Genomic DNA, 24,884 nt, shown 5'->3' with positions numbered 1-24,884 from the left:
CAATATAAAGAGCCTCAAATAAACATCACAAAAAGATCTAAATGTTTGTTAAAGTTATTACCTGCATATGTTATAACATTTGCTGTGCAGTTGAATGCAAGCTATTGTCCTCTGTTGTCGTCCGTATTCTTCAACTGGAGGCTGAAGCTGTTCTCACTGACTCACTCAGCTGACCGGCGGTCACATGAATACCACCCGTTCTGGGTGTAGTACTGGTGACCGGCGGTCTCCTGACCGCCGGTTACCTTACCGACGCCGGGATCCCGGCAGCATACCGACGCCGGGATCCCGGCGGGGAGGGGCGAGTGCAGCAAGCCCCTTGCGGGCTCGCTGCGCTTGCCACGCTGCGTGCTCGGTGGCGACCTACGGTCGCCACGGGTTCTATTCCCACTATATGGGTGTCGTGGACACCCACGAGTGGAAATAGTCCCTGTTGGTCGGCATGCCGACCATCGGGATAGTGAGCCGTCGGGCTCACTGAGGAGGTCATGTGACTGTCGGTCAGCTGACTGTCGGTCAGCTGACCGGCGGTCACATGAATACCACCCGTTCTCACAGTAGTAGACATGGACACTTGGCATGGTCACTGCGGGATGACGTTCTCTGCCACTTCCGATGGACAACTCGGCCATATTGGATCCCCACACATAATATTTACGCCAATAATGCTCATGTACGTGTTAAGATTGAAAGCAGCTGACTATAGTTTCTGCTGATGAATATTATTCATATTGGATTACAGTCAGGAAGCCTGCTGTGCACAGGAGAGAAATCATCATGATAACAGTCAACCATGCAAATAACATGGATAATGAGATATTGCTGGCAGGGCCGTAGGGAGGATTATGCAAACTGTTCCGTCGCACAGGGGGCAGGGCCCCGCAGTCTCTACATCTGGCTAGTGTGAGGTGGTGGTTACAGGATCCCTATAAATTGTTTGCCAACCTTGTTGTGACATTTAAGAACTACGGACCACTGGGTAGCATGCTGTACTTGCTCTCGGACAGGTATACTCCTAGTTTGGGAGTCTCTCTCTCTCGTAGGCAACTAGAAAAATAGTTCAGAACACAGACTGTCGACATCTATTATGTGTTACGGACAAGAGTACTGTCAGCTACGCATATGTATGATATAATACCACTTATGTACAATACTCTGTACACTTATGGGCCTAATTCAGACCTGATCACAACAGCAATCTTTTTCTCTAATGGAAAAAACCATGTGCACTGTAGGTGGGGCAGATATAACATGTGCAGAGAGAGTTAGATTTGGGTAGGGTGTGTTCAAACTGCGGGGGTCATTCAGATCTGATCACTGCTGTGCGTTTTCGCACAGCGGGCGATCAGATCCGAACTGCGCATGCGTAAGGATCCATTCGCACCGGCGTTTGCAAGGAGATTGACAGGAAGAGGTCGTTTGTAGGTGGCAACTGACCGTTTTCAGGTAGTGTCCAGAAAAACGCAGGCGGGCTCAGGCGTTTTCAGGGAGGGTGAGACTGCACAAAATCAGTTTGTGCAGCTCTGCTACACATAGGAATGCACACTTGCACAGCGAAAATACACTCCCCCTGTAGGCAGCGACTATCTGATCGCAGGACTGCAAAAATCTCTGCCTAGCAATCAGATCTGATTGACCCCCTGTACTCTAAATTGCAGTCTAAAAATAAAGCAGCCAGTATTTACCCTGCACAGAAACAAAATAACCCACCCAAATCTAACTCTCTCTGCACATGTTAGATCTGCCCCACCTGCACTGCACATGGTATTGGCCCTCATTCCGAGTTGTTCGCTCGCTAGCTACTTTTAGCAGCATTGCACACGCTAGGCCGCCGCCCTCAGGGAGTGTATCTTAGTATAGCAGAATTGCTACTAAATAATTCTTTGCAGTTTCTGAGTAGCTCCAGACCTACTCACGAACTGCGATCAGCTTGGTCCGTTTAGTTCCTGGTTTGACGTCACAAACACGCCCTGCGTTCGCCCAGGCACTCCCCCATTTCTCCAGCCACTCCTGCATTTTTCCCTGACACGCCTGCGTTTTTTAGCAAACGCCGGGAAAACGCTGAGTTGCCGCCCAGAAATGCCCCTTTCCTGTCGATCATTTACCGAACAGCAGTGCGACTGATAAGCGCCGCAGAAGCCACAGCAAAGCTGCTACGTTTTTTGTTAAATAACTAAGCGCATGCGCCCTGCGTGCCTTGCGCATGTGCAATTTGCAACTAATCGCAGCATAGCGAAAATCGGCAACGAGCGAACAACTCGGAATGACCCCCATTGTCCATTAGAGAAAGATTTTGCTGCTGCGATCAGGTCTGAATTAGGCCCTATGTTTGGTGTGTGATATCTTTTGGATGCATAGTGGGGGTAATTCCAAGTTGATCGCAGCAGGAATTTTGTTAGCAGTTGGGCAAAACCATGTGCACTGCAGGGGGGACAGATATAACATGTGGAGAGAGAGTTCGATTTGGGTGGGGTGTGTTCAATCTGCAATCTAATTTGCAGTGTAACTATAAAGCAGCCAGTATTTACCCTGCACAGAAACAAAATAACCCACCCAAATCTAACTCTCTCTGCAAATGTTATATTTGCCTCCGCTGCAGTGCACATGGTTTTGCCCAACTGCTAACAAAATTCCTGCTGCGTTCAACTTGGAATTACCCCCAGTGTCTCTTTATCTCTGTGTAGCTCCTTTTACTCCCTCCTTTGTGTCTATTTATTTCCCCATTGATATATATTTTTTGTGCTTGCTACATGGATTTTTAGACTCTTTCCCGGGGGTGTAAATGGATGAATTCTGGGTAAAATGCTTGGAATCTACTCTCTGCAATGTGCGAACAAAGGGGGCGTTTTCTTCCCTTGGAAATTAAGGAGATGCTGAGACAAAGGGGAAATTGAGAGAAATGGAAGAATATGTGTGTGATAATTACTGTACAGAGGGAGGGCTGTGGCGGGTGCGGAACAGCTGAAGGAATGACAAGTCTGTTGGTTGTATTTGACTTTATGTAGAGAGATGTCTTTGCCAACAGGATAAGAGAGGTCACTGTCTCTGCCCCTGCAAGCTGCGAGTGTATGCAAGTGCACATAAATCTTGTCGCTACAAGGAGGAGGAGATTCATATGGTCTGATAGCTTTAGGAAACAGAATAATCCTTTATAATGTACTGCGCTAAACCTCAGATAAATAACGTCCTTTTAAAGGTCACTTAAAAAGCTTTTAAGCAAGTATAGTTTTACATTAATCTACTCCGTTAGGAAGTGATATCCTCTTTAATCAGGAATCAGAAAGTATCCACTACTGGTGCTTATTATCCTGACAGTAATACAATGCTTCTTTATATCGCAAAAATGGAAACTGCTGTTATACAACTACAAGTCCCAGCATTCTCTCCCATTTTCAGAAAATCTGTATCTCCATACACCGTACAATGGGGGTAATTCAGAGTTGATCGCAGCAATAAATTTGTTAGCAGTTGGGCAAAACCATGCTGCACTTCAGGTGGGGCAGATGTAACATGTGCAGAGAGATTAGATTTGGGTGGGGTGTGTTCAGCCTGAAATCTAAATTGCAGTGTAAAAACAAAGCGGCCAGTATTTGTGGGCTACATGCAAAAGCAGCCAGTATTTACAGACGTGTACAACTTTGATTGCGGGACAAACAAAGTGACATGCTGTGGCGTTCACGGTTGCGTGCATACGCACGCTTCCGAAAAACGCTTTCCACACTAGGGCACAGGACGGAGCTAGCGGCCAGGAAGCGGGAGCAAGAGGCTCCCACTGCCCTGTATAGTAAGAAGGGGACCAGGACACACTGTGGGGACGGGTAGCGGGACGATATTCTCCCGCCACCCATAGTTATATTGGGGGTCATTCCAAGTTGATCGTAGCTGTGCTAAATTTAGCACAGCTACGATCAGGCACTCAGACATTCGGGGGGACGCCCAGCACAGGGCTAGTCCGTCCCGCATGTCAGTGCCAGCCCCCCACCCCCGCAGAAATGCAAAAGCATCGCTTTTGCATTTGAGGAGTAACTCCTGGCCAGCACAGCTCCTTCGGCTGACCGGGAGAACCTCTTCGCTGCCCGGGTCGCAGCGGCTGCGTGTGACGTCACGCAGCTGTCGTGGCCCGCCCCCCCAACAGTCCGGCCACGCCTGCGTTGGCTGGACCGCGCCCCCCTAAATGGCGGCTTAACGCCGCCATCCAGCCCCCTCCCGCCCAGCGACTGCCTCTGCCTGTCAATCAGTTAAAGGCGATCGCTAGGGAACAACGACCTTCGGCCGTCCAGCATGCGCCAGCGCACTGCGGCGTTGGAGCTTGCGCAGATCCGACCCGATCGCTGCTCTGCGATAAACTGCAGCGAGCGATCGGGTCGGAATGACCCCCATTGCCCGTTGTGTAGGCGATTGCGGCCCCAGCGATCATTTGCATTACAAAGCAGCCACACCGTGGCTATAAAAAAAGCCAAGATGTGTGAGGACACATCTGTACCCTGCCCAGAAAAATATAGATGTATTTGCTCCCCTTGCATGGCAACATGGGGGGTAATTCCAAGTTGATCGCAGCAGGATTTTTGATAGCAACTGGGCAAAACCATGTGCACTGCAGGGAAGGCAGATATAACATGTGCAGAGAGAGTTATGGGCCCTACACACATGCCGATATTTTGAAAGATATGAACGATCTCGTTCATAAATGAACGAGATCTCGTTCATATCTTTCAGTGTGGAGACTTAAGCGATGAACGATGCGCGTCCCCGCGCTCGTTCATCGCTGGTCTCCTGTCGGCTGTGCATGCAGGCCAATATGGACGATCTCGTCCATATTTGCCTGCACGTCTATGGAGCCGGGTGACGGGGGGAGTGAAGAAGCTTCACTCCCCCCGTCACTGCCCCCCCCGCCGCCGGGTCGCTCGTCGGCCGTATCGGCCGTCGGGCACCTCGGCCAGTGAGTAGGGCCCATTAGATTTGGGTGTGGTGTGTTCAATCTGCAATCTAATTTGCAGTGTAAAAATAAAGCAGCCAGTATTTACCCTGCACAGAAATAAAATAACCCACCCAAATCTAACTCTTTCTGCACGTTATATCTGCCTCCCCTGCAGTGCACATGGTTTTGCCCAGTTGCTATCAAAAATCCTGCTGCGATCAACTTGGAATTACCCCCATGGTTTGTTCCAGACAGAAATTTACTTGCTTTTATTTATGCTTTACTTACAAACATGAATCAGGTCCTATGTGTGTCAGCTCTCGGGTGCTGCAGTGATAGAATTTTAAAAATGTACAATTTAGAAGAGAGAATGCACCGAGATGATATGATAAATAGAAAAAGTCAGCTGCAGGAAGGGCTGCTATAGGATGGAATAAGCATTTATAAATACACTGCTAGAACAGAAGGATATTCTTTTACAATTCAGTAAGACCGGAAACTACAGAAGGAAGATGATCGGTTTAGGAAACGCCATATTGTCCGTGCAACGGCAGCCTGCACCCATGTGATGCCCCCACAGACTCTTAAGGAAATTACTCACTAATGTTTGTCAGGATGCTGTCCTTAACCACCCAGTATGATTTAGCAGAATAAGCTGCCATAATAGCTGCCTGCTCCTGTGGGTTATAGGCAATGGCTGGTGCAGAGAAATAAATAGGGAAGGGTGAAGTGGGATGTAGCTGCCACTGGAGGATGTTTCCTGGGGTTTAGTATGAAATACCTACAGTATAATCAAAATCTCGACGGTCAAAATCCCAACAAGGTCAAAATACCGGCTTTTAAAATACTAGCAAAGTCAAAATACCGACATTTAAAATGTTGACAGGTCGAAAAATTTACACAAGTCTTCGTTGTTTTTTGTGTGTGTATGTCGACATAGGTTAACATGGACACCGTATAAGTGTACCGCATCCCCTTGCTCGGCTCGCGCAGGCACACTATTATATCCTGGTCCACTGGGATGGTAAAGTATGAACAAGTCAGTTTCAATGAAAAAAATCATGTAGACTTTTTGACCTATCTACATTTTAAATGTCGGTATTTTGACCATGTCGAGATTTTGACCTTGTCAGGACTTTGGCCGTCGGTCAATGGTTGTTGGTATTTTGACCGTCAGTCAATGGTTGTCGGTATTTTGACCGTTGGGATTTTAAGTGTAGGTAAATTGACCACATCCCATTTCCTGTACATAAGAAGATATGGTACATTGGCCTCCAAGCGTAACAGAATATGCTACACTATATATTTAACTATTAATAATAATGGGGGTAATGTATTAAAAACGTCCTAACGGACGTTATGTGTCCATGGGCGTATCACCACATTATCGTGGTGATACGCCCGCAGCCGCCGCCACAATGTATGAAGATGGCCCCCGCCGATGTGTGAGTGCGTTATCATACCTGTCCGCCGATAGAGCACTTTCCACATCGGCTGGGCTGGCCTCATCGGCAGCATATTTCTGCGCATGCGCTCTTCATCCGTTCGGCCTGCTCGCGCCGCTGGCAGCAGGAGGCGCATGCGCGTATAGGCTGTGCGCTGTTCGGCGCCGGCTGTGTGGTGGGTGTCGGAAGTCAGCCTTAAGCGCGCAGGGGATTCATAGAGGAAGCTGGCAGCCTGCCAGTGAGTGTCGTGGCTGCTGGCTTTAAAGAGGGGGAGGGGGTAAGAGAGATTCTGAAGGGGAATGTGCCTGCAAGTGGTTGGGGTGGGGGAAAGGAGGGGAAGAGAAGCTGTGTCTGTATTTCTGAAGGGGGATGTGCTTGTAAGTGGGGAAGGGAGAGAGAAGCTGTGTGTGTTGACTGGATTTATGTTGGGGGATGTGCCTGCAGGTGGGGGAGAGTAGCTGAGGGGGTTGTCTTGTTTTCTGAAGGGGGATGTGCCTGCAACTTTGCAAGTGGTTGGGGGGGGGGAGAGAGAAGCTGTGTGTGGCGTCTGGATTTATGTTGGGGGATGTGCCTGCAAGTGGGGGGGGGTCGTGTTCGCCACTTTTTGAAGCCAGACGGTGAGACAGGGAGACGGATAGTGGGGGTGATGTATGAAAAACGTCCTAACGGACGTTATGTGCCTGGGGGCGTATCACCACATTATCGTGGTGATACGCCCCCACCCGCCGCCACAATGTATTATTTGCATGCCTGCCGATGTGGGAGGGCGTTATGTCACCTGTAGTGTGATATGCCTTCTTCCACATCGGCGAGGCTGTTATCGGCGCAGCAGTCTGTGCGCATGCGCCCTTCTCCCCTCCTTCCAGCAGGCACTGCTAGCAGCCTCCGGCTCATGCGCCGCCGGAGGTTTGTCCAGGAACAATAAAGTTTTTTTCATCTCAATTTCATTATAAAAAAAAACAACAACAGCACATCCATGATTGAGGGTAACACACAGCGCCTGGCCGGGGGAGGCGTTCCGGCCCGGCGGACTTAAGAGTCGAAAAGTCACAGCAGAGGCAATCATACATTGCCTCTGCCCTTCGTTTGACAGTCACCACTGCGGGGAAGCGGTAAGCGGTGGGGGCGCGCGGCGGACAATGCACACGGCGTTAACACTCCGTTCATACATTAGGGGGAAGCGCAACATACAGGCTTAAGGTGCGCTGTGGTCAGCAGAAACCACAGCGCACTTTCATACATCTGGCCCAATGTACAGGAAACATCCTCCAGTGGAAACTGTATCCCACACCACCCTTCACTCATGCTTCTAATAACCCATACCCTTACTCTCATTGGCTACTTACAAGTCAAGTCTCCCTGCTTCCACTGGACGGGAACCTCTCCTGTCCTCTTCAGGATCATCAACCCCAAATCTACTCATTATCCTGCCTTAGTGTAACACATCAGGACTCCACAAAACTTTTGGTTGCTATGCAACTCGTTTTCTAACTCCCCAGCGTTTTCACTGCCCACTAGTCTTCGCTTCCCCAAACCTCAGTATTAGAGTGTCACCAGGTAGCGGCACTCAGTTTCCTGTTTAAAAACAAAACAAAAACAAGATTCTCAAACTGGATTTTGCGGATGTTGGTTTTGTTTGCATGACATGGCGTCTGTTTAAGAATTGACTAAAGACTTACTGTAACTACATGTCATATAGCAATGGTAAAATAGGACTTTATGTTCAACTGAATTAGAAGTAACAATTAACTATAAACACTGATAATTCTAGAACACACACATTGTAATCTACTTGGACATATTCAGCTATTTATACAGAGATGATTCAATATATAGCCATGTTGTAAGAGAGACCGAGTCCCTGTTTGTGTTACATCTGGACTGTGGGATTTTGTTTTGTACTTAGTGTCCAAGATTCAGGTACAGATAAGATTTACTTTGTTACAAGCCCTCCCGCAAAGTGACATCATGTCAGCAATTCTATTGGCTACAGAATAACTGCAGTGCAAATATTAAGAGACAACTGGAATCTACCACGGTTTGTTGCTCTGTATTATCTCTCTCTCTAAATCAGGGAACATGTTTTTTTGTTCAAAATTATTAAGAAGTGGATGTTCTAGGTTAGGAATAATGGAAGCAAATATGTAAACCACTTAGTTAATCTCTTAATTAGTCGGTGATTGAATAGTGATGTCTGGAAAGTGCTAACTAGCTTATCCTCGATTATTAAACTGGTTTTCGGCCAATCATTATTTACATTCTATGGTTACCTTCTTGTTGCTACCCATATGCCCTCATAGGCCTAACTTGGCTTCTACATCTTTCATGACAGGGGGCGTGATCATGTTTTAATGTGGGCGTGGTCAAAGAATGATGGGGGGAGGTGCTTAGTGCTTGTTAAGTGCTAGGCTTCCCCATAGGGACAGTCCCAGTGCCCCTAGCCCCCTTCCATTCTTTTGGCTTTATCTGTTATCATTGACACGCAGCAATATAATCTGCAGAAACAAATCGATATTCTGGAATATTGATAAAAGCTATGCATGCACGCAGGACATCGGCATCTTTAAGTTGTTATATTTAAGGTTTGTTTCAAGGCATCTTTGGGCATAGGAAGAGCGGACTACCTGTAAGAGCAGCTGCCTAACCATCTGAGTCAATCTACATTGTGTTTAGTGGATGGGCAGTACAGGTGGTGTAATGGTTACCATTACTGCCTCACAGCACTGAGGTCATGGGTTCAATTCCCACCATGGTCCTAACTGTGTGGAGTTTGTATATTCTCCCCGTACTTGCGTGGGTTTCCTCCGGGTGCTCCGGTTTCCTCCCACAATCCAAAAATATACTGGTAGGTTAATTGGTTCCCAACAAAATTAACCCTGGTGTGAATGTCTGTGTGTACATGTGATAGGGACTATGGATTGTAAGCTCCACTGGGGCAGGGACTGGTGTGAATGGGCAAATATTCTCAGTAAAGCGCTGCGGAATATGTGTGCGCTATATGAATAACTGGTAATAATTATGTCTATGTGCATTGCATGCAACTCTTGCTCCTGCAGTCCAGGGCAGTGGCAATAAAACCTTTTGCTCATTCACCTGTTTAAATGGTGTAGTAATATACTGTTTTGACATTGGCCCTCATTCCGAGTTGTTCGCTCGCAAGCTGTTTTTAGCAGCTTTACACACGCTAAGCCGCCGCCTACTGGGAGTGAATCTTAGCATCTTAAATTTGCGAACGAAAGATTCTCAAAATTGCGATTACACACCTCTTAGCAGTTTCTGAGTAGCTTCAACCTTACTCGGCATCTGCGATCAGTTCAGTGCTTGTCGTTCCTGGTTTGACGTCATAAACACACCCAGCTTTCGCCCAGACACTCCTCCGTTTCTCCAGCCACTCCCGCGTTTTTCCCAGAAACGGTAGCGTTTTTTCACACACTCCCATAAAACGGCCTGTTTCCGCCCAGAAACACCCACTTCCTGTCAATCACATTACGATCACCAGAACGAAGAAAAAACCGTGAGTATAATTCCTAACTGCATAGCAAATTTACTTGGCGCAGTCGCAGTGCGAACATTGCGCATGCGCACTAAGCGGAAAATCGCTGCGATGCGAAGAAATTTACCGAGCGAACAACTCGGAATGACCTCCATTATTTCTAATTTAAATGTACATTGATCCCCCCCTTTGTGTTCGATCGATATATGTGTGCAAAATAATCGATGACCATTCCTATTTCCTTGCACCACTGTTCCCCATTTAAACACCTATTCAATGCCTTGCGCCTTTTCACATAATAATTAAATACTACAGCACAGTTTAAACAGTGTCTGGGTTTCTAGTAACAGGTAATGAACAATGGTTTGGTTGGAAGGCCAGTTAGCATTTCATGAAAAATATTTTGTGAATTAAAGTTAGAAAATGTTACTACAGGTTGAGTATCCCTTATCCAAAATGCTTGGGACCAGATGTATTTTGGATATCGGATTTTTCCGTATTTTGGAATAATTGCATACCATAATGACATATCATGGCGATGGGACCTAAGTCTAAGCACAGAATGCATTTATGTTACATATACACCTTATACACACAGCCTGAAAGTCATTTTAGCCAATATTTTTAATAACTTTGTGCATTAAACAAAGTGTGTCTACATTCACACAATTAATTTATGTTTCATATACACCTTATACACACAGCCTAAAGGTCATTTAATACAATATTTTTAATAACTTTGTGTTTTAAACAAAGTTTGAGTACACTGAGCCACAGAAAACAAAGATTTCACTATGTCACTCTCAATCAAAAAAGTCCGTATTTCGGAATATTCCGTATTTCGGAATATTTGGATATGGGATACTCAACCTGTAACACCATTGGCCGGATGTGTTGGCTTGTGAGTCGGCCGCAGCTCTGAGACTCCGGTCGAACGCAGCAAGCGTTTACAAGGCAAAACCAACCAGGTTTTGCTTGTAAGCATTTGCTGCTTTAAAAAAACCAAGAGCTCTGGCCGTCTCGCAAGCCAACACATCCGGCCACCTATGTCTATTTTCTGGAATAAATGTATACTTAATAACACTTAACAACAACAGGCGTTCCCTGTTATATGAAAAGTGTACTAAATGGTGGGGGGTGATGGTGTCGATGACACGTATTGTCTGATCAGTTTCTTTACCCGTTTTGATCGTTGAATGTAGTGTTCAAACTGATGGCTGGTTTTATACAATATTCTTATGTTGTTTTTTTTAGGGAGTAATAGCAGAGTTAAAAATTAAGAATGACCCCAGGGCAGCGGAACTACAGTGTGATGAAGAAGGAGATGATTCCGATGTGGTGAGTTCATCATCTGTATTTGTATGAAATTGTGTAATCCTCATTACTCATCATCATCATGACTAAAATACTGCCCAGCTGGTCAGGTTTTATAGCTTCTGCACTTCTCTGTTTTTTTTTTAAATAAAGTTTTATCATGCACCAGTGTGTAGCAGGGCTGCCCTCAGAAAGTGTGGGGCCCAGTACAAATAAAAGAGTGCCCCACCTACCCAATCCCCCCCATCTCTCGCTTCCTTACTGCTGTACCCCCTTGTTAAACCATTGTTAAATGTCTTTCTGCGATTCCACAGGGAATAACATCGGGGTGTAGAGTTGGATCTTGATCCGAGGCACCAACAGGCTAAAAACTTTGACTGTTCCCAGGATGCACTGCACCGCCTCCTCTATATAACACCTCCTCCGTGCACAGGAGCTCAGTTTTGTTAACCAGTCCAATGCAGTAGCAGGTAAAGAGACAGTAGATGTTAGTCACATAGAACCACGTTCTCACGACAGGAGAATGGACCAGTGGCTAATGCCATACAAACCCAAAGAAGCTAAGTGCGTCAGGGTGGGCGCCCTGTGGAATCCAGTGTACCTCGCAGAAAGAGATTTAACAATGGTAAGTCTACCATAAATCTCCTTTTCTGCAGCGGGGTACACTGGTCTTCCACAGGGAATAACATCGGTGATGTCCTAAAGCAGTTCCTGTAGCGGGCACAAGAACTCTGCGTCCAAAGGAATCATCCTGGGAAGCAGAAGTATCAAAGGCATAGAACCTTATGAACGTGTTCACAGAGGACCACGTAGCCGCCTTGCACAATTGTTCTGCGGACGCACCATGGCGAGCTGCCCAAGAAGGTCCAACAGACCGAGTAGAATGGGCCTTGATAGCAGTAGGAGCTGATAGACCAGCCTGCCTATAAGCTTGTGCAATCACCATTCTAATCCATCTGGCCAAAGTTTGCTTGTTTGCAGGCCAGCCACGTTTGTGAAAACCAAACAGTACAAAGAGGGAATCAGACCTCCGAATGGAGGCAGTCCTCTCCACATAGATACGGAGAGCCCGTACCACATCCAAAGACCTTTATTTGGAAGACAAACCAGGAGAGATAAAGGCCAGAACCACAAGCTCTTGGTTAAGGTGGAAAGATGACACCACCTTAGGCAGATAACCAGGGCGAGTACGGAGAACTGCCTGGTCACAATGAAATATCAGGAAGGGTGGACGACAGGGCAAAGCGCCTAAGTCCAACACTCTTCTAGCAGAGGAAATAGCCAACAGGAACAGGACCTTAATAGTAAGCCATTTCAGGTCAACCAAATCAAGAGGCTCAAAGGGAGACCCTTGCAGGGCATAAAGGACAACAGACAGATCCCATGGAGCCACAGGAGTGACATAGGGAGGTTGTATCTGCAAGACACCCTGAGTGAAGGTATGAATGTCAGGAATAGATGCAAGTTTCCTCTGAAACCACACCGACAAGGCAGAAAAAAATGAACCTTGAGGGAGGCCAGACGAAGGCCTAAGTCCAGGCCTTGTTGCAGAAAAGCCAGAAGCCATGGGGTTCTGAACTTGTAAACATCGTAGTTCTTAGCAGCACACCAGGTGAAGTAAGAGTTCCAGACCCTGTAGTAAATCCGAGCCGAAGCCGGTTTACGGGCCTTCAACATAGTTTGGATGACCGCCTCAGAGAAACCTTTTGCCCTCAGGAGTGACGCTTCAAGAGCCACGCCGTCAAAGCCAGTCTGGCCAGGTCTGGGTAGACACAAGGGCCCTGAACGAGGAGGTCTGGGCGTTGAAGATGTAGTAGAGGACGTTCCATCGATAGACCCTGCAGGTCTGACAACCAATGCCATCTGGGACACGATGGAGTGATGGGCAGGAGTGACACCGGAGGGAACACGTATGGCAGTCGAAATTCCATGGAATTACCAGAGCATCCACGAACGCTGCTTGAGGATCCCTTGTCCGTGATCTGAAGACCGGAACTTTGTGATTGTGTTGAGACGCCATCAGGTCTGTGTCTGGTAGGCCCCACTTGTCCACTAAGAGTTGAAACACCTCTGGATGATGGCTCTACTCTCCGGCGTGTACGTCCTGATGACTGAGGAAATCCACTTCCCAGTTGAGGACACCCGGAATGAACACTGCCGATACTGTTGACAGATGGTGTTCCGCCCATTGAAGAATTCTGGACACTTCCATCATGGCTTTCCAGCTTCGAGTGTCAACTTGACGATTTATGTATGCCACTGCGGTGGTGTTGTCCGACTGTACTTGAACAGGCCTGTTCCTTAACAAAGGCAGGGCTAGTGTCAAGGCATTGAACACTGCCCGCGGTTCCAGAATGTTGATGGGGAGGAGAGACTCCTCCTTGGTCCAGCGACCCTGGAGAGTTGTTACTCGAACACCGCTCCCCATCCCCGTAAACTGGCGTCCGTCGTCAGGAGGACCCAGTGGGGAATCCAGAAGGGACGGCCCCTGTTCAACTGTTAATCCTGGAGCCACCAGGACAGGGATAAGCAGACCTCCGGAGTCAGGACCATCATTTGAGACCTGAGCCGCTGAGGCAGACCGTCCCACTTGGATAGGATTTGCCATTGGAGAGGGCGAGAATGGAATTGAGCATACTCCACCATGTCGAAAGTCGACACCATCAGGCCTAGTACTTGCATCGCCGAGTGAATACACACTTTTGGGCGAGAGACGAAGTATCTGATCCTGTCCTGAAGCCTCAGGACCTTCTCTGGAGACAGAAACAGCCTCTGGCTGAGCGTATCCAGCAGGGCCCCCAGGTGCACCATGCGCCATGCAGGGACTAGGGAGGACTTTTTCCAATTGATCAGCCATCCGTGGGCTGTGAGGAATTGCACCTGGAGCTGGAGATGACTCAGGAAAACATCTTGGGAGCTTGCCAGGATCAGCAGGTCGTTCAGAGATGGCAGGATCCTGATTACCTGTTGACGGAGATGAGCTGTAATCACGGCCATGACCTTGGTGAAAATCCGAGGGGCATAAGTCAGTCCAAACGCCAGAGCCCTGAATTGATAATGGAGGTTGCCAATAGCAAACCGCAGATATTGCTGATGCGAAATGACAATAGATATATGCAGGTAAGCATCCTGTATATCCAGGGATACCATGTAGTTCCCAGGTTCCATGGGCAGTACAATGGAGCGCAGTGTTTCCATACGGAACTTGGAAACTCTCACAAACTTGTTCAGTGACTTGAGGTTGAGAATAGGCTGGAAAGACCCATTGGGTTTCGGTACTAGAAACAGGGTCGAGTAGTAGCCCCTCTCTGTTTGGGAGATAGACACCGGCACCACTACTCCTGTCTCCAGGAGTGATTGGACAACCAAGTGAAGAGCTTGCGCCTTCAACGGGTCCGATGGGATGACCGTTGCGCAGAACTGGCGATGGGGACGGCTCTTGAAAGAGACCGCGTACCCGTGAGAGACAACTTCCTGCACCCACGCTTCTGAAGTGGTCCTTAACTAGACCTGGGTGAACTGCAGGAGTCGGCCTCCCACCCTGGGGTCCCCCAGGGGGAGGCCCACCCCGTCATGCTGCAGGCTTGTCCTGTTTGGAAGCAGGCTGACGGGCAGCCCAGGATTGTTTAGATTTGGGCTTACCGGTCTTGAAGTAAGAGGCTTGCTCGAGTACCCCTGACCCTTTGATTTACCTAAGTTCCGAAAGGAACGCAAAGTAGAACTTTTAGCTTTCGGAGCAGAAGGAGCAGTATTAGGAATGCATGCAGTCTTAGCAGAGGCTAAGTCAGTCATGATCTTATTAAGATCTTCTCCAAAAAGGATGTCTCCCTTTAAAAGGGAACACCTCCAGAGTCTTCTTAGGATCTAAGTCCACCTTCCAGGACCGCAACTATAGAATCCGGTGAGCCAAAATAGACGTAGTGGACGCTTTGGACACCAGAATACCTGCCTCAGAGGACGCCTCTTCAATATAATGGGAGGCGGTGGTAATATGAGACAGACACTATTTGGCGTACCTGGACCCACGCATCAATAGCTTTTGCAGCCCAGGAGGCCGTAATAGTGGGCCTGTGAATTGCCCCAGTTAGGGAATAAATACACTTCAGGCATCCCTCCACACACTTATCTGTCGGCTCCTTCAGGGAGGTAACAGTGGTGACAGGCAGAGAAGAGGAAACCACGATCCGTGCGACATGCAAGTCGACTGGCGGTGGAGTTTCCCACTTGTTAGTTAACTCCTCAGGGATAGGAAAATGAGCCAACATCTTCTTGGATAGGGCAAACTTCTTTCCTGGGGAGACCCAAGCCTCTTGACGTATGTCAAGTAAAAGGTCAGAGGGAGGAAAAACTACCTTTGCCACCTTCTGATGCTTGAATTTGTCAGGCTTTTTTGATGCAGTAGTGGGATCAGCTTCATCATCAATCTGGAGAACCATTTTGATAGCTTCCACTAATTCAGGGACATCAACCTGAGTTACATGCTCCCCATTAGAGTCCGCTGAGTCAGAATCAGTCGGATCAGTATTTGCCCCATCTTCATCAGAAGTGTCTGAAACATGAGTGGATTGAGAGGAGGAAATCACATGCTTAGAGGACCCCTTAGCCCCAGGGGGCTGAGATGTAGACTTCTGTTTAACTAAGGATTTATTCAAAACCTGTATCTGCAGTGATAGTGTGTCCGCACAAGGCGGGTTGGCTACAGGGACAATTTGTGGCTGCAATGGCACAGGCAGTCCCACAGGGGGCGTAAAATGTCATACCAAAGTATTTAACATACAAAAAAAGGTGGCCCACGGTGGCTCTTGGTTGGCCACGGGGGCCACAGATGGAGTGGGAGATGTAAGGGACCCAGTACCCACATCCCCAGCAGCAGTGGAAGCAGTACTGCCTGATGCAAGAGCGTCCACGGAATTCCCGCCCTGTGTGGCAGACATTATGAGGAATGTAGCCGTGGGGCACACAGTACAATATAGCCAAACAATAGTAATACCGCAATCCCCTGATTTATGTGCTAATAAAAGCAGGACACAAACAGAGAAATGAATCGGTATGGGGTGACTAAAAATCCACAGTAAAAAATACACTGAGATGTATAGACTGTGTAGCACTTTATATGTATATTTATATTCAAATAAATGTGGACCCTGACGCACTTATCCTCACAGGGTTCAGAATATAGTGATAGCAAGGGTGTGATACACTTGAAAAGGAGAGCACACATAGGGGTATATTCAATTGAAGTCGAAAACTGCCGTCTGTCGAAAAGACGTCAGTTTTTGACTTTTTAAGGCCGAATCCTGATTCATCCTATTCAATATATCCCTAAATTTTTCGACAAGTCAATGAATTCGACTTGTCGAAAAGCACGTGGATAGGCGGAATAGCGCGCTGCTGGAGCCGGGTGGAAGCTGCCGTGAGGTCGGGCGGCTGAGTGACATCCTGCTGCAGCGCTACTGTAGCGCTGATCTTCCCTGTATGCCCGCCGGCTGTCCCCCCGCTGGTCTCCCCGCGGCTCGCCCCCTTCTCCTCCTCTGCGTCCCATCTCAATTTGACTTGAAAAAGTCGAATTAAGATGGGATTGAATAGGGGTTGTCGGATCCATTCCGACAAATACATGTCGGAATGGATCCAACTTTAATTGAATATACCCCATAGTAGCTATATGGCACACTCAGTCACAAACACAATGCAGGAATAATGTACACAACAATAATACTGAACTGGATAGGCAATTTACATACAATAGCAGATATTTATATGCAGAGAAATATAACGATGCACAGCAGTACTGGATGTATATCACAGAATAATTGTACCACCTATTCTGTCAGCAACACGCTTATTTCTTAACTAACACAGTCAAATGACACGTAGAATACTCAAGTGTCCTGTATAAGCACGGCGCTGGAACAGGCAGCTATACAGAGGAGACAGCACCCAGCAATCCCATAGAGAGCGGCCCTTAGCTAAAAATGACGCCACGTCTCAGCAGGGAGTGAGGGGAAAGTGAAAGCAGCTCCAGGGCAGGGAACATCTGCAGTAGATGGCACCCGGAGCTGGAGGGAGGTGCTACAGGCAGCGCTCTATCCCCACAGTGCTGGACTTCACCACCGGTACTTAGTGGAGCATAAAATATATGCCTGTGCTCCGTTTACTGCCCTGGTGGATATAGTGGAGTCCCTGAGCAGTACAGTGTCCACGCCAGCCGCGCGGTCCGTCTCCCATGGGCCGCGCGCGAATCACGATTTGTACCCGGTGGGTCCCCCTGGGGGACCCTCTTACCTCCTCCCCAAGTCCTGCAGCCACGCGATCCTGGAGATGATGCAGCGGCGGTGTGCCAAAATACCGGTGCGTCTCCTCTGTAAGTACCCGGGAACCAGGCCGCGGGAGTATACAGCGCCGCAAAGGGGAGGTGATGAAGCCTCAGCACAAGTGCTGCGGCTCAGTCAGCATAGTAAAAGTCTTCAGGGCTGCCTCAGGCAGCCCCCTCTGTTAGTGACCTGCACTGCAGGCACCAACTTTAAAACTGAGCTCCTGTGCACGAAGGAGGGGTTATATAGAGGAGGCGGTGCAGTGCATCCTGGGAACAGTCAAAGTTTTTAACCTGTTGGTGCCTCGGATCAAGATCCAACTCTACACCCGGATGTTATTCCCTGTAGAATACCAGTGTACCCCGCTGCAGAAATAAAAATTCCTAAACTCTCTACAGCCGATGCACCCACACTTCACGCACACCAACTTATCTAAAATAATCACACGAACGACTGTAATTGTGCTGAAAGGGGTCAGCTTTTTATTGAGAGGGTTTAAACTAGTTTTTATTTAAATTTAAATCTAAACTAAAGTATGGTGGCAGGAAAAGAACGGCCTAGCTTAAGCGTAAGCACTAGCAATAAACTTATAAACAGTGCCAACTTCCCGACAGGCAAGGATGAGCCAACTGCCACCATCCTTGCCCATCCGACTCGCAGAAGCTGGGATGACTGCCCAATCCTTGCGGGGACAACCAAACCAATGAGGCCATCTGCCCACATCAGCATTGACTTTAGGAGGTGACAGTCCAGCCACGGAGAAGGAAAGGTCCCACCTGGTCCGGTGTTGCCCCTTGTCCTACACTGCTGTTCATGCCTAACCTCCTCCACGGCTGAACTGCCCCCAGGGAAAAATAGCTTTCATAACAAACCATGAAACAGAAGCCGTACTGAGACTGGCCAGCACAAAGGTTTACTCCTAAACCTACGCCGCCACCATACTCCAAACAACTTCTAAACTGACCTAACGCCTTTAAAAATATCGTCCACAAACCTTACCAAAGTACCTCCTATTCCCATTCTAATCCAATCACAATACCCTGACAACCATTTAACACCTCCCAACAAAATCCTTAAAGTGTGAGCACACATAGCTGGGAGGTTTATGACACTCCTGTCCTATGTGAATGCCCTTCGTGTTCTTTCTTAGCATTCAGTTCACATTATTGCAAACTGTCCTTAATTTGCATTAATATCCAAGGTTTTAAATATGTGTCCTTGAAAAATTTTGCCCGTGTTTTTTAATGTTGACCAAATTTACAGTACACTTGGGTATCTATCCCTAACCCCCCTTCCCACAGCCTAAACCTAACCCCTTCCTCCCCGCAGCCTTAACCTGACCAGTGCTGGGATTCCGATATTGGCATTCTGACTGCTGGGATCCCGACCCTTTCCCTGTCGTGATTCCCACGATTGGGATGCCGCCATCTGTATTCTGACCGCCAGCATCCCAAATGCCGGTATTTCATACCGATCCCAGATTTTCCTATTCCCTTGTTATGTCGAGTTTGGGCGCGTTGCAGATGCGCATTGTTACTTTGTCTATGGATTCTCTCAGTGGTTTTAGTGGTTAATTGAGGAAACATAAAAGTTTGTCCTTAGGAAACTGGATATTGGGGGTCATTCCGAGTGGATCGCTAGCCGCCGTTGTTCACCGTGTAGCAATCAGTGAAAAAAATGGCTAATCTGCGCATGTACTGCAATACGCACGCGCAACGTACGGGTACAAAGAGCATCATGGTTTTGCACAGGTTCTAGCAAAGCTTTCAGTCGCACAGGCGATCGCAAGGAGATTGACAGGAAGAGGGCGTTTCTGGGTGTCAACTGACCGTTTTCTGGCAGTGTTTGAAAAAAACGCAGGCGTGGCCGGGCGTTTGCTGGGCGGGTATCTAACGTCATTACCGTGTCACTCGTCGCAGCAATCATCGCACAGGATAAGTAACCACAGGGCTGGTCTTGTTTTGCACAAAATGTGTTTGCAGGCGCTCTGCTGCACAGGCGTTCACACTCCTGCAAAGCAAAAATACTCTCCCCGTGGGCGGCAACTATGCGTTTGCAAGGCTGCTAAAAACTGCTAGCGAGCGATCAACTCGGAATGACCCCCATTAGTGACTTCATCAATGAGGTCCATTGTTCTAGAGCTGGCATATAGGGTGCAATCCCACTTTATGTGGGGGAATGTGCCCACCTCTCCACTGTCTCTCCAGCACTGGTTGGAAGAAAGGTGTTATATATGGGTTGGGTTCGCGTGACCGATAGTCGGGAGACTGCCGGTCACCATACTGACGCCGGCCCGGCAGAGGGGGGGGGGGGGAGCACAAAAAAGCCCCTTGCGGGCTTGCTGCGCTGCGGGCTCGGTGGTGAGGTGCGCTCGACACAGGTTCTATTCCCACTCTATGGGTGTTGTGGACACCCGCGAGTGGGTATAGTCCCTGTTAGTCGGCATGTCGACTGTCAGGATTGTGAGGGAGCGTGATCCTGGCGTCGGTATTGTGTTATATATACATATGGGGATTTTTTCAGGTATAAATACACATTTGAGTGCAAAACCCACGTGGGGCATACTACTGGACAAATTCTAGCTGCTAATTGTGAACAATACTACAAAAGTACAATATATTTCTTTTTAGCGTCTGCTGGAGTCAGAGATAGTAAAGAATTAACATTTTATCGGAGTGAAAGCTCTATAGGACATTTGCTTTGGAACAGTAATTTTCCTCAGCATATGCAAGATTAGATAGAGCTTTTGACATTTCTATTGTACTTACTGATAACTAAAGGCACATCCGCAAAACATGGAAAAAATCCTTATTCATTTTCCGACTGGTTTTTTAATGAAAGGAAATTGTCCATGCTGCAAATTTACCTTTAGGGATCAACTAAAATGCAGCTGATGCCCTTGGCAGCCATTTTGTATGGCAGATTAAAAGCATCATCAACTCGGTCGCAGCACATTCCTGTCAGGCAGTAAAATGTAGACTCTTTTTGACGATGTATCCTTGCATATTAATGTGTATTAATTAATGTGTGCATTGCTGCTTATCATGGAGATATTTCAAGATGGAACATTGCTATTTCATTGGCTAGTGGTGTGCACCTGAGAATCATGTTAGCCTGTCCTAAAACCTTGAATAGAAAGTACCACACAAAAGGTAATTAAAAAAAGGTAAGTAAAAAAGGTCATTAGTAAGAAAGGAGTTGCAAGTTGCTGCCATCATGTGGTTGAGTTGGGTATTTCTCTTACGTCCTAGAGGATGCTGGGGGCTCCGTAAGGACCATGGGGTATAGACGGGCTCCGCAGGAGACATGGGCACTATAAAGAACTTTAGAATGGGTGTGCACTGGCTCCTCTCTCTATACCCCTCCTCCAGACCTCAGTTAGATCCTGTGCCCAGAGGAGACTGGGTGCTTTACAGGGAGCTCTCCTGAGTTTCTCTGAAAAAAGAATTTTGTTAGGTTTTTATTTTCAGGGAGCACTGCTGGCAACAGGCTCCCTGCATCGTGGGACTGAGGAGAGAGAAGCAGACCTACTTAAGTGATAGGCTCTGCTTCTTAGGCTACTGGACACCATTAGCTCCAGAGGGAGTCGGAACGCAGGTCTCCACTCGCCGTTCGTCCCAGAGCCGCGCCGCCGTCCTCCTCACAGAGCCGGAAGATAGAAGCCGGGTGAGTTTAAGAAGAAAGAAGACTTCAAAGGCGGCAGAAGACTTCTGATCTTCCCTGAGGTAAGCGCGCAGCGGTAACGCTGCGCGCCATTGCTCCCATACACAACACACACGAGCAGGCTCTGATGGGTGCAGGGCGCAGGGGGAGCGCCCTGGGCAGCAATATAAACCTCTAGGACTGGCATATAAGTATATATAGGCTGCGGAGGCAGTAGTTATAAAAATCCCCCGCCAGTTATACAAAATTGAGCGGGACCGAAGCCCGCCGCTGGAGGGGGCGGAGCTTGGTCCCACAACACTAACCAGCTCCATTTTTTCCACAGTGTACTGCAGAGAAGCTGGCTCCCCGGACTCTCCCCTGCTGAACACGGTGACACAGGGCTGAAAAGAGGTAGGGTGGGGGGCACTTGTAAGGCACAGTGAGTGTATTACACAGATAATTATATATAAAAAAAACGCTATATTATCTGGGAAGTTGTTTCTAGTGTCAGTTGGCGCTGGGTGTGTGCTGGCATACCCTCTCTCTGTCTCTCCAAAGGGCCTTAGTGGGGAACTGTCTCCATATAAATATATCCCTGTGTGTGGGGGGGTGTCGGTACGAGTGTGTCGACATGTCTGAAGCGGAAGGCTCATCTAAGGAGGAGGTGGAGCAGATGATTGTGATGTCTCCCTCGGCAACGCCGACTCCTGATTGGTTGGACATGTGGAATGTTTTAAATGCAAATGTGACCTTATCACATAAGAGGCTGGTCAAAGCAGAGTCCAGGGAAAAAGCAGGGAGTCAATCCATGGCTTTGACTGTGTCACAGGGCCCTTCAGGGTCTCAAAAACGTTCTCTATCCCAAATAGCAGACACTGATACCGACACGGATTCTGACTCCAGTGTCGACTACGGTGATGCAAGGTTACACCCAAGGGTGGCTAAAAGTATTCATTATATGATCATTGCAATAAAAGATGTTTTGCATATCACAGATGACCCCTCTGTCCCTGACACGAGGGTGTGCATGTATAAGGAAAAGAAACCTGAGGTAACCTTTACCCCATCTCATGAGCTGAACGAGTTATTTGAAAAAGCTTGGGAAACTCCAGACAAAAAACTGCAGATTCCCAAGAGGATTCTTATGGCGTATCCTTTCCCTGCGCAGGACAGGGTACGGTGGGAATCCTCGCCCAGGGTAGACAAGGCTTTAACGCGCTTGTCCAAGAAGGTGGCGCTACCGTCTCCTGACACGGCAGCCCTCAAGGATCTTGCTGATCGCAGACAGGAAACTACCTTAAAATCTATTTATACGCATACTGGTTCTTTACTCAGACCGGCAATAGCATCGGCATGGGTATGTAGCGCAGTTGCAGCTTGGACAGCTACCTTGTCAGCTGACTTTGATACCCTAGATAGGGATACCATTTTATTGACTTTAGGTCATATTAAAGACGCAGTCTTTTATATGAGAGACGCTCAAAGAGACGTTGGGCTGCTAGGTTCGAGAGCCAACGCCATGGCGATTTCTGCTAGGCGTGCCCTGTGGACCCGCCAATGGACGGGTGATGCCGACTCAAAAGAAGCATATGGAGGTTTTACCTTACAAGGGTGAAGTTTTATTCGGGGAAGGTCTTGCGGACCTGGTTTCAACAGCTACCGCGGGTAAATCTACCTTTTTGCTTTTTGTTCCCCCGCAGTAAAAGAAAACTCCACAATATCAGATGCAGTCCTTTCGGTCGCATAAGTCCAGAAGAGGTCGGGGCTCATCCTTCCTCGCCAGAGGTAAGGGTAGAGGGAAAAGAACGCCTGCTTCGGCTAGTTCCCAGGAACAGAAGTCCTCCCCGGCTTCTACTGAGGGAGTCCGTGCCGGTGGGGGCACGTCTTCGACTCTTGAGCCAGGTCTGGGTTCGGTCAGATGTGGATCCTTGGGCGATGGAAACTGTATCCCAAGGCTACAAAGTGGAATTCGAAGAGGTGCCCCCTCGCCGATTTTTCAAGTCGGCCTTGCCAGCTTCTCCCCCAGAGAGGGCAGTAGTGTTAGCTGCGATTCAAAAGCTGTGTCAACAGCGAGTGATTATCAAGGTTCCCCTAGTCCAACAGGGAAAAGGGTACTATTCGACCCTGTTCGTGGTCCCGAAGCCGGATGGCTCGGTCAGACCCATTTTAAATCTAAAATCCCTAAACCTGTACTTGAAAAAGTTCAAATTCAAGATGGAATCGCTCCGGGCAGTGATCTCCAGTCTGGAAGGGGGAGATTTTATGGTATCACTAGACATAAAGGATGCGTACCTTCATGTCCCCATATATCCTCCTCAAGAGTACCTGAGATTTGCTGTACAGGACTGTCATTACCAGTTTCAGACGTTGCCGTTTGGGCTTTCCACGGCCCCAAGAATTTTCACCAAGGTGATGGCGGAGATGATGGTGCTCCTGCGCAGGCAGGGAGTCACAATTATCCCGTACTTGGACGATCTCCTGATAAAAACGAGATCGAGAGAACAATTGCTGAAGAGCGTATCGCTCTCCCTGAAAGTGCTACAACAGCACGGTTGGATTCTAAATCTGCCAAAGTCACAGTTGATTCCAACGACTCGACTATCATTCCTAGGCATGATTCTGGACACGGAACGGAAGAGGGTTTTTCTCCCAATGGAAAAAGCCCAGGACCTCCAGAACATGGTCAGAGACCTGCTAAAACCAAAAAGAGTGTCTGTTCATCAATGCATTCGAGTTCTGGGGAAAATGGTGGCAGCCTACGAGGCCATCCCTTTCGGCAGGTTTCATGCGAGGACATTTCAGTGGGACCTTCTGGACAAGTGGTCCAGGTCCCATCTACAAATACATCAGAAGATAAGCCTGTCCCCCAGGGCCAGGGTGTCTCTCCTGTGGTGGCTGCAGAGTGCTCACCTTATAGAGGGTCGCAGGTTCGGCATTCAAGACTGGGTTCTGATGACCACGGACGCGAGCCTCCGAGGATGAGGAGCAGTCGCACAAGGAAGAAATTTTCAGGGACTATGGTCAAGCCAGGAGGCTTATCTGCACATCAACGTACTGGAATTGAGGGCCATATACAATGGCCTACGACAAGCGGAGAATCTTCTTCGCGACCTACCGGTTCTGGTTCAATCAGACAACGTCACAGCAGTGGCTCATGTAAACAGCCAAGGCGGGACAAGGAGCAGAGTGGCAATGGCGGAAACCACCAGGATTCTTCGCTGGGCGGAAAATCACGTAAGCGCTCTGTCAGCAGTCTTCATTCCAGGAGTGGACAACTGGGAAGCAGACTTCCTCAGCAGGCACGATCTCCATCCAGGAGAGTGGGGACTTCATCAAGAAGTTTTTGTAGAGATAACAAGTCTTTGGGGAATTCCTCAAATAGACATGATAGCGTCACGCCTCAACAAGAAGCTTCGGAGGTATTTTGCCAGGTCAAAGGACCCTCAGGCAGTAGCGGTGGACGCCCTGGTGACACCATGGGTGTTTCAGTCGGTCTATGTGTTCCCTCCTCTTCCTCTCATCTCAAAAATATTGAGAATCATAAGACGAAAAAGAGTGCGGACAATACTCATTGTTCCAGATTGGCCTCGAAGGGCCTGGTACTCAGATCTTCAGGAAATGCTCACTGAAGATCTGTGGCCTCTTCCTCTCAGGGAGGACCTGTTACAGCAGGGACCCTGCGTGTTCCAAGACTTACCGTGGTTACGTTTGACGGCATGGCGGTTGAACACCGAATCCTAGCTGGGAAAGGTATTCCA

General features: G+C 48.2%; 1 protein-coding gene across 4 annotated transcripts in view; it reads left to right on the top strand.

Annotated features, from left to right (window-relative positions):
- COL18A1 (collagen type XVIII alpha 1 chain) overlaps positions 1 to 24,884 on the top strand; it is a 333,914-nt gene that overhangs the window by 193,071 nt on the left and 115,959 nt on the right. For all 4 annotated transcript variants that reach the window (XM_063933311.1, XM_063933309.1, XM_063933308.1 and 1 more), the window contains one exon: positions 11,111 to 11,194. In XM_063933311.1, coding sequence (XP_063789381.1) covers positions 11,111 to 11,194 — 84 coding nt within the window. The remainder of the gene's footprint in view (positions 1 to 11,110; positions 11,195 to 24,884) is intronic.

This window comes from Pseudophryne corroboree, chromosome 7 (genome assembly GCF_028390025.1).
Source record: "Pseudophryne corroboree isolate aPseCor3 chromosome 7, aPseCor3.hap2, whole genome shotgun sequence".
Classification (NCBI taxonomy): Eukaryota; Metazoa; Chordata; class Amphibia; order Anura; family Myobatrachidae; genus Pseudophryne; species Pseudophryne corroboree.
Note: the sequence above shows the minus strand (reverse complement) of the source record. Positions and strands in the feature narration are given on the sequence as shown.